This window comes from Acomys russatus, chromosome 28, assembly GCF_903995435.1.
Source record: "Acomys russatus chromosome 28, mAcoRus1.1, whole genome shotgun sequence".
In the NCBI taxonomy this organism is placed as follows: Eukaryota; Metazoa; Chordata; class Mammalia; order Rodentia; family Muridae; genus Acomys; species Acomys russatus.
Window position 1 is genome coordinate 13677943 of NC_067164.1, and position 16204 is coordinate 13694146.

Here is a 16204-nt window from a genome sequence, read left to right on the forward strand (position 1 = left end):
AAAGACAGGTTCTATGGATTAACTAAGGAAGCAGGCTAGCAAAGGAAACAATGGTCACGATGAGGGTCTCGGTGAAGATAATGCTATGGGTGGACTGCGATAGGAGGAGCTAGTGTGGCCTGGCCATATAGGTAGCACAGAGGCCACATCCATTCCCAGCCTTTTGGGATGATAAAAGTTTGTTCCTTTTTCTCTCGAAGAGACAACCCTATAAATGCAGCATTTTTTGAGTTTCCTGGTGCTTATGTGTATGCACAAGGACCTATATAGGAATTCATCAGAGGATGCTACACACACTGTCACTGGTAAAAATAATCCCTGGTCTTACCCAGTTGTGAACTTTGTGGGCCCCAATAATATCCGAGATGGCAAGACAGGCCCGCTCGTGCAGTAATCCCCGAACAACTTCAAAGTAACAAATCGCTTTCTGATTGGACATAAGTCCTGCTCCACAAGATGAAACATATATGGCACTATTTCCTAGCATCAAGAACCTGTAGATTTGGGCCCAGGGGTCCTGCTCAAACTATGGCACCAGCCAAGGACAATATAGGCCGTAAACTTCAAACCCCTACCCAGATCTAGCCAATGGACAGGACATTCTCCACAGTTGAGTGGATAGTGGGGTCTGACTTTCACACGTACTCTGGTGCCTCATATTTGACCAAGTCCCCTGAATGGGGAGACCTGGTGAAACTCAGAGGAAAGACAGCTGGCTACCAAGAAGAGACTTGATACCCTATGAGCAAATACAGGGGGAGGAAATCCCCCTCCGTCACAGTCGTAGGGGAGGGGAATAAGGGGAAAATGGGAGGGAGGGAGGAATGGGAGGATACAAGGGAGGGGATAACCATTGAGATGTAACAAGAATAAATTAATAAAATAAAATTAAAAAAGAAACAACAACAACAAAAAAGAACCTGTAACTAGACAGTTTGTAGGCTCTAGAAGGGAACCCATTACTACTATTCTGCTCAACTGACATAGTATCAAACTCACTTCTAATGGCTTGTCATTATACCTATAGATTTAACGTGGTTTTCTCAAGCCTCATCACAGAAGCTTTCACCTGTGACTACTACAGAGGCCCCACCCTGGCAAAGCACACAGAATTAGAGAGGCGTCTATATCACACACCCACATCCCAGGCTCGGGGATCATTGCATAAGAGGGGTTAAAAAGACTGTACGAGCCAAAGGCGCTGGATGAGGACAAGGTAACAGTGTCCTTCAGGCGCAGCAGGGCAGCGCAAAAATCAACTCAACTGTTGGCAACAACACTCACTAGGCCATGCGAGCTCAATACAGACAAGGTCACAGCATGGAGGGGGGGGGCCATGAACCCCTACCCTTAGTTGAGTAGCTGCTGGCAACCGATACCTTCTGGGAGAGTTAGTGTAAGCTTTCTTTAGTGATATTGCCCCCGGTAGGCTGGCCACCCTCCAGTGGAAGGCTATACACGCAGGAATGTATGGGGAGCACAAATTTGTGTAGGTGGGTGAAAAGTGAAAAGCAAACAACTCAAAGTGAGATGGGAAGGATGGAGGTGGATCTGGGAGAAGCTGGGGCTGTGTGACTGTGATCACGACACACTGTATAAACTCTTAAAGAACCAGTAACAAGCGAACAAACACATAGACCATGTATGAAAAGTAGTCTTACAAATTTGCTGTAATCCTAACAAAGGTGCACAAATTCTAAATGTAAGTTGAAGACAGCCCTTTTAAGGAATGGTACAGAGAATTATCTGTTTGCACACACAGGTCGATTATGGTCAAAATGCGTAAAAACCGTGAAAACGAGAACTTAAAGTTCAAAGTCCCCTTAAGAAACCTCAGTGACACCGAGAAAGACAACAATTTACTGATTAGAACCCCAACAGCTCAGGAAATGAATTAGAAATTGACAAATGGGACTGCTTAACAGTAAAAGCTTTGGAAGGACAAAGAAAAATATCATCAAAATGAAGAGACCCTCTAAAGAGTGGGAGAAAAATCTGAACACTTGTCCAGGGTGTAGACGAATTAAAAAAAAAACCCTCTAACATTATAAGTAATAAATGAATTCAATAAGCACAGGCGAATGATACAAAGGGGTCCTTCTCTATGAGGCGCAAGCAGCTTATAGTTATGTGAAAAGTGCAAAGGGGAGAGAGTGAGTAGTGTGGGGGACACTAGTAAATGTAGCTCTCTACCACTACCTGCCTGCGTTGTCATCTTCCTGCTTAGTCGACCCTGGTTTTTTTCTTTTTTGTTTGTTTGTTTTTTTGTTTTGTTCTCTTTTTCTGGCAATGGTTCTTGCAAGTGTATAGTTTTGTCCTTCTCCCTTCATTCTTTCATCTAACCCTGCACACCGCCAAGGCCATTGTAACTACTTAAGAACTCATTTCCTGGGATCTCTGTTGGATATTTCTTCAATATACCTGTCTCTCTCTGATAGCACAATGCATAATGCTTATTATACTATATAAAATAATTGTTAATGTACTATTTTAATAGAATATAATGTCTCTTTAGTGCAGACATTGGTTCTTCTTTGTTTCTTTAGATTTTCAACGTATGTCTCTGGCATTTTCTTTATGCTCTTGAATGGAATATAAATTCTTTATTATGAGTTACATAAAAGTGGTTACATCACTGACCACATTCTAAATGGCTCTCACATTCTGCTTAACAGTAGTGAGACACAGAAACGTGATGACATAAGGAAATAATATATGTCAACTGGAAGAGAGTTCTAAGCCACTTCTTGTCAAGAGCCATCTTTTAAAGGAGCTCACTAGGCATGTGGGCTTTCTAGGAGGTGATCCGGTATTTTGTAAGGTCTGTACCGTGATGCACCCCCAGAACTGCTTCCAGACTCTGACACGCTGTCAAGAGCCATTGATCTGGGGGAAGGTCAGTAGGCATGAGAGATCTCTGGAAGGGATCCGGTATTTTGCAAGGTCTGTACTGTGATGCACCCCAGAATTGCTTCCAACCTCTGACAACCCTGTCAACTGTGCACAGCTGCATTCCTCTAAATCCTGGCATTAGAGCCGGGCCTGGTGGCACATGCCTTGGGGTTGAAATTGGGAAGCTTAACTTCATCCAGTTGAAGTTAAGATGCCTAACTTCATCCACCATTTCTCTTGAATGTATGTGAGTGTGAGTGGTCTAGTTTCCCTCTCTCATTTCTTATTTCCATGTGGATTCAAACAAAAGTTATCAGACTCAGGGCTTTACCCTCAACCTTCTAGGGCTAGCAGGTCTAAGTTTACATTAGCTTACTGGAGATCTCAGCAAAGAAGCCTATCTACAGATCAAAGAGCCTCCTTTCATGACCCCTCCCCCGCTGCAGTTTCTAGCTGGAAGCCCTCTTTACTGCCTTAGCCATAGGAAAATTGTGGTCAGTTTAAGATTTCCTCTTTGGACATAGTACAGCCAGTCCCTAGAGGAGAAACCGTGGGACCCCTTTCTTCTTTCTTCTTTCAATCCTGATCAGTTGCCTGAACCATCAGCTCTGGCCACCCAAGAGATGAGACCAACTGGAAGGGCATCTGAATGCTACCCCAGAGACCCTAGCCTGGACCTCCTCTGAGCTGCAGCTGGGCATGAACAACTTTTTATATCTCTCATGAAAACAAACTCCTGGAAATAGTGGTAAAGAATTGCTTCCATGAAAAAAGAAAAAGCAGTTTACCGAAGGAAGTGCTACAGGGTTACCTTAGGCAGTGGTTTGGCTGGTTTGCAATGGAGTCCTCCAACAAAGTCAAAATTAGGTAAGAGTGGGTGGGGAAATCCCAAGTCCCAGTAGGTGCGAATGAGCCATATATCTGCCTTCCCCATCATCTCAGTTAATGTTGTGGGTCTCCCTGTAACGAAAAAAACATGTAGAAAATAGAACGATGAAAGGATTTTGTATATAACATGTTATTTCTGGAGATGAATTGAACTAATGTAGACAAGCAATTGAAAAGGTTTCAATTATGATTTATGATATAAATGCATGAAGGCAAATATTTCTTTATGGAAAAATTACATTGTCTTCCAAAGTTACACCAATAAATCTGAAACTCTTTGACTGTTGCCAAGAACCTTGAGAATACTTACAAAACTCAGATTCCACAGAATATTTAGTCTAGGTTATACACTTTAGAAGCTAGCCTCTTGATCTCTGATTCTTCAAATGCAATCTGATAATCTATAAGGTAAGGTCAGTTCCCTTTAGCTACTGCTGTACTGTGTCTGTCACAGGAGACTAGTAACACTAACTTAGTTGTGCACGTCAAAGGTACAGCTGGATATTTCCATAAACAGTTAACATTCAAATTCTTCTAACAATTTAGGTAATATTTTATTTACTGGAAAATCATGCTAAAAACAAACAAATAAAAATGTGTGCATTTTGCAGGAAGACTTTAAGACATAAGTTTTATGTATCTAAGAAGTCCCAAACTCTGAGAAAACTATGGTCCATTGATTGTTTCTGCTCTGGAGGTAACATTTAATTATGAAGGCCCTTACATGATATTCTCAGTAAATGCTTTAATTTGTATGTGAAGTAAGTTATATAAGGGAACATATTTTCTTCAGTGCTACTTAGACAGTTGTGGTAATGAATGTGAGTCCTTAGTGCACTTAACGACAGTCATTAAAGCATCCAGTGAAACCTAGAGTTTCTTTTACTAAGACAGACATGGAGTAGATCAAGTGATCACCAGGAGAAATCTTCTTTGTCTCACTTTGAATGGCTAGTAATTTCTGGAGTGTTCTGAACAGCTCTACAGTGTTCTGCCTCATATTGAGGCTATTTGATTGTGTTCTATTTTTACCTTATCAGCTCACAATGGACCATCTCACTCTTCGAATTTATATTCATCCACACACACTCACATTCAAAGAAGCAGCAAGTCAGGATTGCACAGCAGCAGTAAAAGGCACAGCGTACCTAGAACATCACTGTAAAACTGACTCCAGGTCTTCTCATTAAGTGTTTGAAACCAAAAGTCAAAATACAGCAGATACAACATGTTCTTCACCCTTTCCATAAATGTCATGTGGTCACTTAATTCTGAGAGAGCCACTGGCACATAGGAAGGAGGGAGTGGAAGTCCCCCGCTGTACTTTTCACATTGGTATCCAGGAAAGAAGCGCAGACTGTACACTAAAGGGGTCTTAAGCAGTTCAGCGAGCAGTTCACCACAGGGACCCACAGCATCTGCGAGAATAACATCAAACTTAGATCCTCGGAGTTTTTTCATAAGACTCTTGTTCCAAACTACAGATTTGCACAAAATTTCAACAAGGTCAGAATATTCACTGAAGATTTTTTGCAGTTTTGAGTAATGTGTCCAAATTGAGTGTTCATGAAGGTCGTATGTCCATTCCGTTACCCATTTTCCAAAGTAGTATTCAAAATCTTTTTTACTCAAAGATACAGGATAAATCTCAAAATTAATAGAAGAGTCATTGTTAGGCTCAATAAGAATGGAAGCTGAAGACGTCAGAACTGTCACTTCATGACCTCTCTGGACAAGCTCATCCAGAATCACCTTCATATTCATCCAATGGCTGTATTCTGTGGGCCACACCAGCACTTTCCCACAAGTTCCAAGTCTGAAGTAGCATATCAGCTGTATTAGCAGAAAAACTGAAGTCTGTGTCATAGACATTTTGCTGAAAGGGAATCCTTTTGAAATCTATCAATCTTTGTTGATTTTCATGCTTTTATGCAAAGTTGAGTCAATCAAGAAGTTAACATATAACTACTAAACGCATCGATGAATTGATAAGCCAGATGGTGTAATGTCATGTGTAAATACATGCCTTGAACTCAGGGTTCACAATGCAGAAGGAATAGCAAAGCAACTTTGGAACTCATGGACTGTTGCCCACCTGTTAACACAACCATGATGGGTGGCCCTCAGAGAGGTCGAGCCCTGAGGGCTACATGTCCCGAGGATTTAATGTTGTAATGGAGCATAGCTATGCTTGCTGTCCTTGTGGTGACCACATCCCTCATAGTATATGAGTTTATGAGATCTCTAAGAGGCTTTCCAGGCCCTCACTGGACAGTATCAGTGGCAATCACAATAACAATGCTTGATCTCTTTTGGGCATTTCTGCTGGAGCAGATTAACTATTCAATCAGAAGCCTTTAAAAGAACCTACAGATTGCTAGGAATGGCCACCACCTTTGGAAAGAATTTGGAAAAATACATTGTCTAGCAATGTTAGGTAAAGATGTTTTAACTAGTGGCTCTGATGTGGAATATTTTAGGGAACAATTTGAAGTTAAGAAAAGTACACTCTGTGTTTCTTAGCTGTTCGATATTCCTATGTTGAAAATTCTCTGTTCTGAGCCCCATTTCTCAATTGGGTTGCTTGGTTTGGTGGTGTTTAATTTCTTGAGTTCTTTATATATTTTGGATATTAGACCTTTGTCAGATGTAGGGTTGGTGAAGATCTTTTCCCAGTCTGTAGGCTGTCGCTTTGTTCTCTTGACAGTGTCTCCTGCCTTACAGATGCTTCTCAGTCTCATGAGGTCCCATTTGTTAATTGTTGACCTTAAGGCCTGGGCTGTTGGTGTTCTGTTTAGGAAGTTGTCTCCTGTGCCAATGTGTTCCAGACTCTTCCTCACTTTTTTTTCTAACTGACTTAGTGTTTCTGGTTTTAAGTTGAGGTCTTTAATCCACTTGGATTTGAGTTTTGTGCAAGGTGACAAATATGGGTCCAGTCGCATTTTCTACATGTAGAGATCCAGTTAGACCAGCACCATTTGCTGAAGATGCTATTTTTTTTTCCATTGAATAGATTTGGCTTCTTTGTCAAAAATCAAATGGCCATATGTGTGTGGATTCATTTCTGGGTCTTTGATTCGATTCCATTGATCAACCAGCCTATTGCTGTGGCAGAACCATACTGTTTTAATTACTGTTGCTCTATAGTACAGCTTGAGATCAGGTATGGAAAGTCCTCTGGAGGATCTTTTATTGTAGAGGATTGTTTTGGCTGTTCTGGATTTTTTTTGTTTTTCCATATGAAGTTGAGAATTGATCTTTCAATGTCTTAAAAATATTGTGTAGGTATTTTGATAGGGATTGCACTGAATCTGTAAATTGCTTTTGGTAAGATGGCCATTTTTATTATGTTAATTCTCCTGATTCATGAACAAATGAGATCCTTTCATCTTCTGATGTCATGTTTAATCTCTTTCTTCAGAGATTTAATGTTTTTTTCCAAACAAATCCTTCACTTGCTTGGTTAGAGTTACTCCTAGATATTTTATATTGCTTGTAGCTGTCATTGAAGGGTGTAGTTTTTTTAATTTCTTTTGTGGCATGATTTGTCATTAGTCATCAGAGAAATGCAAATCAAAATGTCTCTGAGATTTTATCTTACACCCATTAGAATGGCTAAGATAAAAAATTCAAGTGACACCACATGTTGGTGAGGATGTGGAGAAAGAGAAACACTCCTTCATTGCTGGTGGGAATGCAAACTTGTACAACCACTTTGGAAATCTCAGAAAACTGGGAATAGGGCTTCCTCAAGACACAGCTATACCACTCCTTGGAATAGACCCAGAAAATGCCCTACCATACAGCAAGCACACATGCTCAACCATGTTCAAAGCAGCCTTATTCATAATAGCCAGAACCTGTAAACAGCCTAAATGTCCCTCAGTTGAAGAATGGATAAAGAAACTGTGGTACATTTAAACTATGGAATACTACTCAGCTGTTAAAAACAAGGAAATCCTGAAATCTGTGGACAAATGGATGGGACTAGAGATGATCATAATGAGTGAGTTAACCCAGAAGCAGAAAGACTCACATGGTATATACTCACTTATAATTGGGCACTAACCCAAAAAGGCATGTCCCACAAAAGTCTTCACTTACCAGGAGATTGGGATACATGTGAGGACATCCTACTGAGACTCTAGGCAAGAGAAATATAGGAGATGGGGAAATAGAAGGATCCAGAGGGTCCTAGAAACCTACAAGAAGACCACCATCATGGTAGGTGCATCAGGGCCCAGGGGTGTTGCTCAAACTGTTGCACTAACCAAGGACAATACAAATAGTAAACATCAAACCTCTACTCTGATCTACTCAGTAGACAGGACATTCTCCACAGTTATGTGGAAGGTGGGGACTGACTTTGACATAAACTCTGGTGCGCCATATTTGACCACCTCCCCTTGGTGGGGAGGCCTGGTGGCACTAAAAGAAAGAGTAATCAGGCTACCAAGATGAGACTTGATAGCCTATGACCATATAGTAGGAGAGGAGGTCCCCCTTGGTCATAGACCTAGGGGAGGGGAATAGGGTGAAAGTGGGAGGGAGGGAGGAATGGGAGGATACACGTGATGGGATGGCAATTGAGTTGTAATCTGAATAAATTAATAAAATTTAAAAAATAATAATAAAAAAGAAAAATACACTCTTAATAGTAAAGATAAGGATGATTTGAGGTTGCCAGGAAATAACAACACCCCAATTAGCACTACCGGGCATTACTCTGTCACTGAAGGTGGCCTTCAAGATGATTAATTTCTTTTATTTATTTATTTATTTAAAAAATTTTTTTTACAGCTCATATGTTTATTAACAAAACGGACAACCACACATATCCATTCACAAATTTAGGACCCTGAGCACTAACAAATCTGGCCCCTCCCACCCCTAGAACCCACCCCTGACTGCTTGGGTGCTTTAGAAAATTTTGGGCTTCTAACCCTTTTTATCTGGAAACCATATGAATGTGCTGTTTAGGCTCTATTCTTCATGTCCCCATCCACCCGTCTCTGTGGGCTGTGGATAAAATCTCCATGACTCTCCTCAGCCACTCAGGTCTAGATCAAAATCTGGATATAGCTCCTTGGTGGTGACACCTCGGGTCACAGCCAGCTTGCCTAGTAGCATTTGGGCTACATCCTTGACGTCATTGTACTAATGGAGGAGGGCCATGTGGTCCGCCAGTTCAATCACATGGTAGCCCTCTGGTACTAGCTGGGAGATCTCCTTGTCCAGCATGTCTTGCTTCTCCTTCAGTTTCTGAATGTCAGCCTTCAAAGACTCCTCGCTCACCTCATCAGCCTCTTCAGACTTGGGAGATGGCCGCGGTGATTGGAAGGGTGCATAGCAATTCTGACTCAGTCCTCTTGAACCCTGAGGTCCGAGGTACCCGAAGCAAGGACCGGAATTCCTCAGAAGGGTCCAGGGTTAAGGTTAAATGGTTGCCTTCAAGTAACGAGAAATCCTCGATGGAGACCGCCAACCAACTCTCGTCAAGCTGCGCGCGCACCAAGCTCAAGATGATTAATTTCTTGTACTAATTTTTCTCCTCAGATTCCTGATATGATTTAATAAAAAGTATTAATGAGTTCTGGTTCATTCTGCCCTTCAGCCTCTCTCTGTAAAACTCTTCTGTTAAAACTGTCTCCTCTCTCTGTCTCTGACTCTGTCGCTTTCGCTGTCTCTGTTTTGTCTGTCTCTCTGTCTCTGTCTCTCCCCTTTTAAATAGCTTCCCTTTCCCCTCTCTTCTTGTGAGAGTTGGGAGTATCCTATTCTGTCAAATCCTTTTCTGATTTGTCACTTTTTCTGGCACTCAATTAGACATCATTTTCAAGCATGGTGATTCCTTCTACAAACTAACTTTTCCTTCATTGCTTTGGATTAAAGGCATTTACCACCACACCCGGACCTAAGCTTTTCTTTACCTGAAACTTGCTCTGTACCAGGCTGGCCTTGAACTCAGATCTGCTTGCCTCTGTCTCCTGGATAAAAGGCATGCTTGTCTTCCAGGTGAGTCACACAGACCTAGAAGGTCTTTGGACGTGATCTCTTTCCAGTGCAGCCATGTTCTGAATTAAAATTCCTCTGCAGACTATGGTGTTAGAGGTAGAACATACCGTTTTGACTTTTCATGTTGTGTTTTTTTTTTTTTTTGCATTGTGATATGCACATGTGGACATTTCTCGTGTTTTCTGTCTAATTTAATATTCTATCTTGCTTCAGTCTAGGCTCCTGTAAGAGCCATAGCCCTGGAGCTGGCCTTGGAGTTTGGGGATGGTGTTGATGCACAAGGTTCTCTTGAGGTCCCTAACCAAAGCTTTTGATGCATGTTAATAGCTCAGCGTTACAAGTGTGGAGATGCCTTGGGTGGGATTGCCTCTCAGGAAACTCACTAGTAAAAGCCAGTGCAGGAGCTGGATGACTGGAATTAGGTGTTAATATGCTGATGGCACAGGAAGGCTTGCTTCTGGTGACACTCACCTGGGGACATCTGTTCAGGAGCTGTGTGGTCACTTCTAGGCCAGTAGGAATAGTGCTACAAATGTAGGAATTTAGCAATGGTGCTGGTGGGCTTGGAAAACTTAACCAATAGCCAGAGTAGAAGCTTGCAATCAGTTCACATATTCTTTTTTTTAAATATTTTATTAATTTTTTTTCTTTTTTATTATTATTAATTTATTCTTGTTACATCTCAATGTTTATCCCATCCCTTCTATCCTCCCATTCCTCCCCCCCCCCATTTTCCCATTATTCCCCTCCCCTATGACTGTTCCTGAGGGGGATTACCTCCCCCTATATATTCTCATAGGATATCAAGTCTCTTCTTGGCTACTTGCTGTCCTTCCTCTGAGTGCCACAAGGTCTCCCCCTCCAGGGGACATGGTCAAATGTGAGGCACCAGAGTACGTGAGAAAGTCGTATCACACTCTCCACTCAACTGTGGAGAATATTCTGACCATTGGCTAGATCTGGGAAGGGGTTTAAAGTTTACCTCCTGTATTGTCCTTGGCTGGTGCCTTAGTTTGAGCAGGACCCCTGGGCCCAAATCTGCCTATCATATTGTTCTACTTGTAGGTTTCTAGGACCCTCTGGATCCTTTTATTTTGCTGTTCTCCCATGCGTCTCTCATTTAGAGTCCCAATAGGATGCCTTCCCCTCTGTCCCAGTTTTCTGGTAAGTGAATTTATTCATATTATATCTCAATTGTTATTCCATCCCTTGTATCCTCCCATTCGTCCCTCCCTCCTGCTTTCCCCCTACCCCCTTCCCCTATGACTGTGACTGAGGGGGACCTCCTCCCCTTGTATATGCTCATAGGGTATCAAGTCTCTTCTGGGTAGCCTGCTATCCTTGCTTTGAGTGCCACTAGTCCTCCCCATCCAGGGGACATGGTCAAATATGAGGCACCAGAGTTCGTGTGAAAGTTAGACTCCATTCTCCACTCAGCTGTGAAGAACACCCTGTCCATTGGTTAGATCTGTGTAGGGGTTCGATGTTTGCTGCATGTATTGTCCTTGGCTGCTGCTACAGTTTGAGCGGGACCCTGGGCCTAGATCCGCCTGCTCAACCATGTTCATAGTGGCCTTATTCATAATAGCCAGAACATGGAAACAGCCTAAATGTCCCTCAGTAGAAGAATGGATAAAGAAACTATGAAATACTGCTCAGCTATTAAAAACAAGGAATTCCCGAAAATTGTGGACAAATGGATTGAACTAGAAATGATCATAATGAGTGAGTTCACCCAGAAGCAGAAAGAGTCAAATGGTATATAGTCACTTATATCTAGACACTAGCCCAAGGGACATGTCCCATGAAAGTCTTCACTTACCAGGAAAGTGGGACAGAGGGTAGGGCATCCTATTGGGACCTTAGGTGAGAGAAGCATGGGAGAATGGGGAAATAGAGGGATCCAGAAGGTCCTAGAAACCTACAAGAAGTTCATGTATTCTTTTAAATTTTAACTTATTTTATATATGTGGGTGTTTCACCTTCATGAATGTCTTGCAACACTTGTGTGCCTGGTGTCTGGAGAGGCCAGAAGAAGGAGTTGGACCATGGTTAGAGAAGAGTGTAAGCTACTACTGCAGAAAACCTGAGTTCTGGAAGAATAGTCAGAACTTTCAACTGCCAAACCATCCTTCTACACCTTCACCTTATATTCTGTTTAATGAAAAGGTACAAATTTAAAAATGTTGACTAATGTCAGCGGGATTGCTCTGCTGGTGAGAGGCATTCCACACCAGCACCAAGGACCTGAATCCAATTCTACATAAGCATGTTGTGGAAGGTGAGTTGTGGCCTTTGTACATAGTATATGTCAGCAGAACTGAAATCATGTGCATAGCTATCTCATTGCAATGTAAATGCTTCTGCCAAATCTTCCTGTTCCTCTTTGGTTCACTTTAAGGACAAAGCAATCAAGAAGTTAAAGTGTAACCTTCATGTGTTCTTGGAAATCAATACTCATACCCACAGGACTCAGGCAGTTCAGAGGTTATAAGGGTTTATTTTCTATCTCCTTTCTCTTTTATATTCATAACCACTTTGTTCACACTTTCTTTTACATAGAATTATAAATATAAATTAATGTACTGAATCAGAATTAACTGTCAACTTAAAATATACTTAAAAATTTGATAATACAAAAGGAGCATAGCATAAGATCGACAAATTCCAAAGTTACAGTTCATTTTATAGTAAAATCCATAAAACTATACAATTTTCTTTGTTCAGATTATGATTTATTATTTTTAAAACATCATTTTTATGTTTGTATAACACAATTCTTGTGGCATGCATACATAGAAAAAATGTTACATTTTTGTCATGATTCTGGTGAATAGAAAGCCCAAGCAGGCTGGAGTTGGTAATGAGTGACAGCTATTTAATTCATACATTAAAATGGCACATGAAATGTGTATGAGCAAAAGAGGCCAGTATGTGGAATACTTACAACAACATACTGTTACAGTAACTACTCTACTCTTTGTTGACTGAAGGTACTCCCAGGACTAACTTACAATATTAGTGCCTAGTCACTTGTCAAAAATCTCTACTACATTTCAGCCTTAGTACAATGATCAAAGTTTATCATGATTCTTTGTGTGGACAGGTCATATTCAAACTGTAGCACTCCCCACTGAAAATATGGTTGCAGTTATAAAAATACTAATTGTCTTGCTCTTAAATAAAGTTGCCTTAGTATTTTGTTTTTTCTTCTTCTTCTTCTCCTTCTTCTTCCTCCTCCTCCTTCTTCTTCTTCTTCCAGATTCACAGATCTTAGCACAGCTGATGGATGATGGAAATACCATTCATCCTTAGAATCCAATACATAGGCAGCAGCACTGGAGAAACAAACATACAAGCAAACAAAAAACAAAACAAAAACAAAAGCTAAGAAGAAAGTCCTAATTCATCAAAGTCCACAGTCCTGGGAAAGTCTCTAAATGAACTAACCTTGCTTCTAGGCTTCTCAAATTCTACTTCTGCCTGACTGTTTTGTGTCAACCCAAGATGTGTTTTTTGTGCTTTAAAGTTCAACCTAAGAAAAGCCTGGGATTGCACTGTGGTCCCAAACACTCAGTGTATTTGTCAGCCAGTGAATAAAGACTTTCTCTTGGTTTATGACTAGAATAAAGACCTTCTATTGATCCTGTGTCTAAGTAGTCTTCTCTGGGGGAATCTCACAACATTTGCACAGGTGATGGGCATATTTTCTCTTTAATAGACTTATTTGCGGACACTAAGAAAACATTGTATTCATACTTACCATTTATAATGTTACTATTTGCAATTAATATATGTATATATTATGAAGTTTTAATTTATTTTTTTATATGTCTATGTGTGCATGTGCATACAAGTATGCATATGCTTATGAAAGCCAGAAAAAGGTGTCCGAGCCCCATGAACAAGAGTTATAGGCAGTTTTCAAGTGTCCAACATAGGTGCTTAGGGTAAAACTCTGGTCCTCTGCAAGAGAAAAATGTGCTCTTAACCTTCCAGCCATCTCTCCAGTGCTCACAATGTGTTTTCAAAAGAAAAAAAAGGCATTTTTAAAAGCAACCTTTAATGTATATATCACTATATTTTTAAAAATAAAATTACTTCTTTTAGGTTATCTGGATTCATTTCACTGGTTATATTTTTCCTTTGATCGTGAAATATGTAAGAAGTAGTGGAAATTAAATTACAGTATATACATTGCATTGTCTAAATCTTTAAGAGTCTTCCAGGCTTGACATATTAGTCACTCTCCAATGGCAAGAAGTGAAGAAATTCTGATATCCATGTTTATGTTGTTAGAATTCAGAATTTTAGTAAAAGAACTCTATTTGTTTTTCCAAATGTGTATGGATTTTATTTATTTATAATAAACTTCATACAATAAGAACAGTTATGAAACAATTAAGTAAGCCATAAGTAAAAGTTACATTCAAAATGGTTAGCTCATTTGTACTTGACAACCTTGAAGAAAATACGATCTATTCTATCTAGGTGAGCCTCAAGTTTTGTACCTAAATCATTCTCTGTCACATCTTGTATTTATCAACTTAAAAGCCATCTTTCCTTGAGAAAACCCGTCCTCATTCTCTTTATTATCAGACCTACTATCTGCCTGAATATTTTAAAGAAGCCATGCCTGACTTCCACTGCTCCTCTGCTGACAGAATTCTCCAGAGGGAGCGGTGTCAAGTGGAGGCTGAAGAAAGTAGCTGGGTTAGCCAGGCACTATTAAAGTGTTCTAGTATAGAATACCTGATAAAATCTGAGGCCCCTGGGCACTTGATTTTTAAAGTAATCCTGCCAGTTTCCTAATAAAAAGAACAAATTAATCCAAAAACAAACAAACAAACAAACAAAACCCAAAAGAAAATAAAACAAGCAAACAAAAAAACAAAAACCATCTTTCTAGACCTTAAAACATTTTAAGTCCTAAACAACTTAAGTCTAATTGTGATGCTATAATTTCAAGTCTTCAATTCAATCAGAGACTTGAGAAGGAATAAAATTATTACATAAGTAGGAAGTGCAGGCAAAAAAACAAAAACAAAAACAAAACTTCCAAAACTAAGAGATGACAGAAAGAGTTTACTGTCTGGTTAGTCGCTCATTCTCTCTATAGCTGGAGAATCCTCTTTAGGCTTCTGGCCCAGTATACCTGCCAGACATAACTGTGCAGCAGGAAATATGAAGGCCTTGCTTACCCTATCATGGCAGAGCGTGGCAGCCAACTCAGCCCGTGTCCAAGTCTTGTCCATTTCGGACAGCATGTTGTCTGTAGAGAGAGCTGGGGAACTTTTGTAGTCAAGGAAATACATTAATTCTAGGTTTAGTCCAAGGATAAGGCCCAGGTGTACATCACAATAAGAAAGACTGTATGAATATAGAAACAATAAATGGGTAGCTATAAAAGACAAGACAAACACTTGTTTCTTAGAAAAACCTTGACATAAAAACTCTTGCTCTGAACACATAATGTACATTTGAAATAAGACAAAGTTAAAACTTCTGTTTTGAACTCATAATAAGCATATGGATAAAATCACTGTTTTAAACTTATAATGAACAAAAGTATACTCCAGTTAGATGTAGTTCTAATGAAAGAACTTAGATTCAATAATCCTACTGTAACTCTCTTTTTATGCAATGATTGTATCTATTTTCGAATGAGGTAATTTTTCCATACATAGAGAACCTCTGTATTAGATTGTATAAAAACCTGAGACAGAATTGAAAAGTTGTTAAAGACACTTCCTTCATCTGAATATGTGTCTGTCTGTCTGTCTGATTGACTGTTTGCATCTAAGTATGCATGTATGTATGTGTATATATGTATGTATGTATGTATGTATGTGTGTGTCCGTGTGTGTGTGTGTGTGTGTGTGTGTAATTGTGAAGACTGTTAGAACTTATTTGTTCAAGTTCCCTACTTCATACAAAAATATGTACATCTTTCTGAATGTCTACGTGTGTTTTATGAATGATCTGTGGGAGTATGCTATGTTTGTGTGAATGTGTCTTTCTTTCTTTCTTTCTTTCTTTCTTTCTTTTCTTTCTTTCTTTCTTTCTTTCTTTCTTTCTTTCTTTCTTTCTTTCTTTCTTTCTTTCTTTCTCTCTCTTTCTTCTCGCCACAACCAGTGGCCCAAACAAGCAAAGCTACCAGACTGAAAGTTTAAGAGTTAAAATATAAGCCAAGCAGTGGTGGTGCACACCTTTAATGCCAGCACTTGGAAGGCAGAGGCATGTGGATCGTTGTGAGTTCGAGGCCAGCCTGGCCTCGAAAGTGAGTCTGGGACAGCCAGGGCTTCACAGAGAAACCCTGTCTCAAGAAACAACAACAGCAACAACAACAACAACAAAAACAAAGAGTTAAAGTATAGACGAAATTTCTCACTGCAACCAGTAGCTCCAAATA

At 40.1% G+C, this 16204-nt stretch overlaps 2 protein-coding genes across 3 annotated transcripts in view; both read right to left on the bottom strand.

The window, feature by feature from the left end:
• The window catches only part of LOC127210641 (UDP-glucuronosyltransferase 2B1), a 39550-nt gene extending 33887 nt beyond the window's left edge, over window positions 1–5663 (bottom strand). For both annotated transcript variants that reach the window (XM_051170347.1, XM_051170346.1), the window contains exons 1-2: window positions 4929–5663; window positions 3704–3852 (exon numbers count right to left, since the gene is read on the bottom strand). In XM_051170347.1, coding sequence (XP_051026304.1) covers window positions 3704–3852; window positions 4929–5652 — 873 coding nt within the window. In that variant the 5' untranslated portion in view covers window positions 5653–5663. The remainder of the gene's footprint in view (window positions 1–3703; window positions 3853–4928) is intronic.
• A 3163-nt stretch (window positions 5664–8826) lies between these two features.
• On the bottom strand, window positions 8827–15047 carry LOC127210500 (DNA repair protein SWI5 homolog). Its single transcript, XM_051170159.1, is given in 2 exon segments — window positions 8827–9156; window positions 14994–15047. Coding segments are annotated over 2 exon segments (384 nt in total).
• Window positions 15048–16204: the final 1157 nt, after the last annotated feature.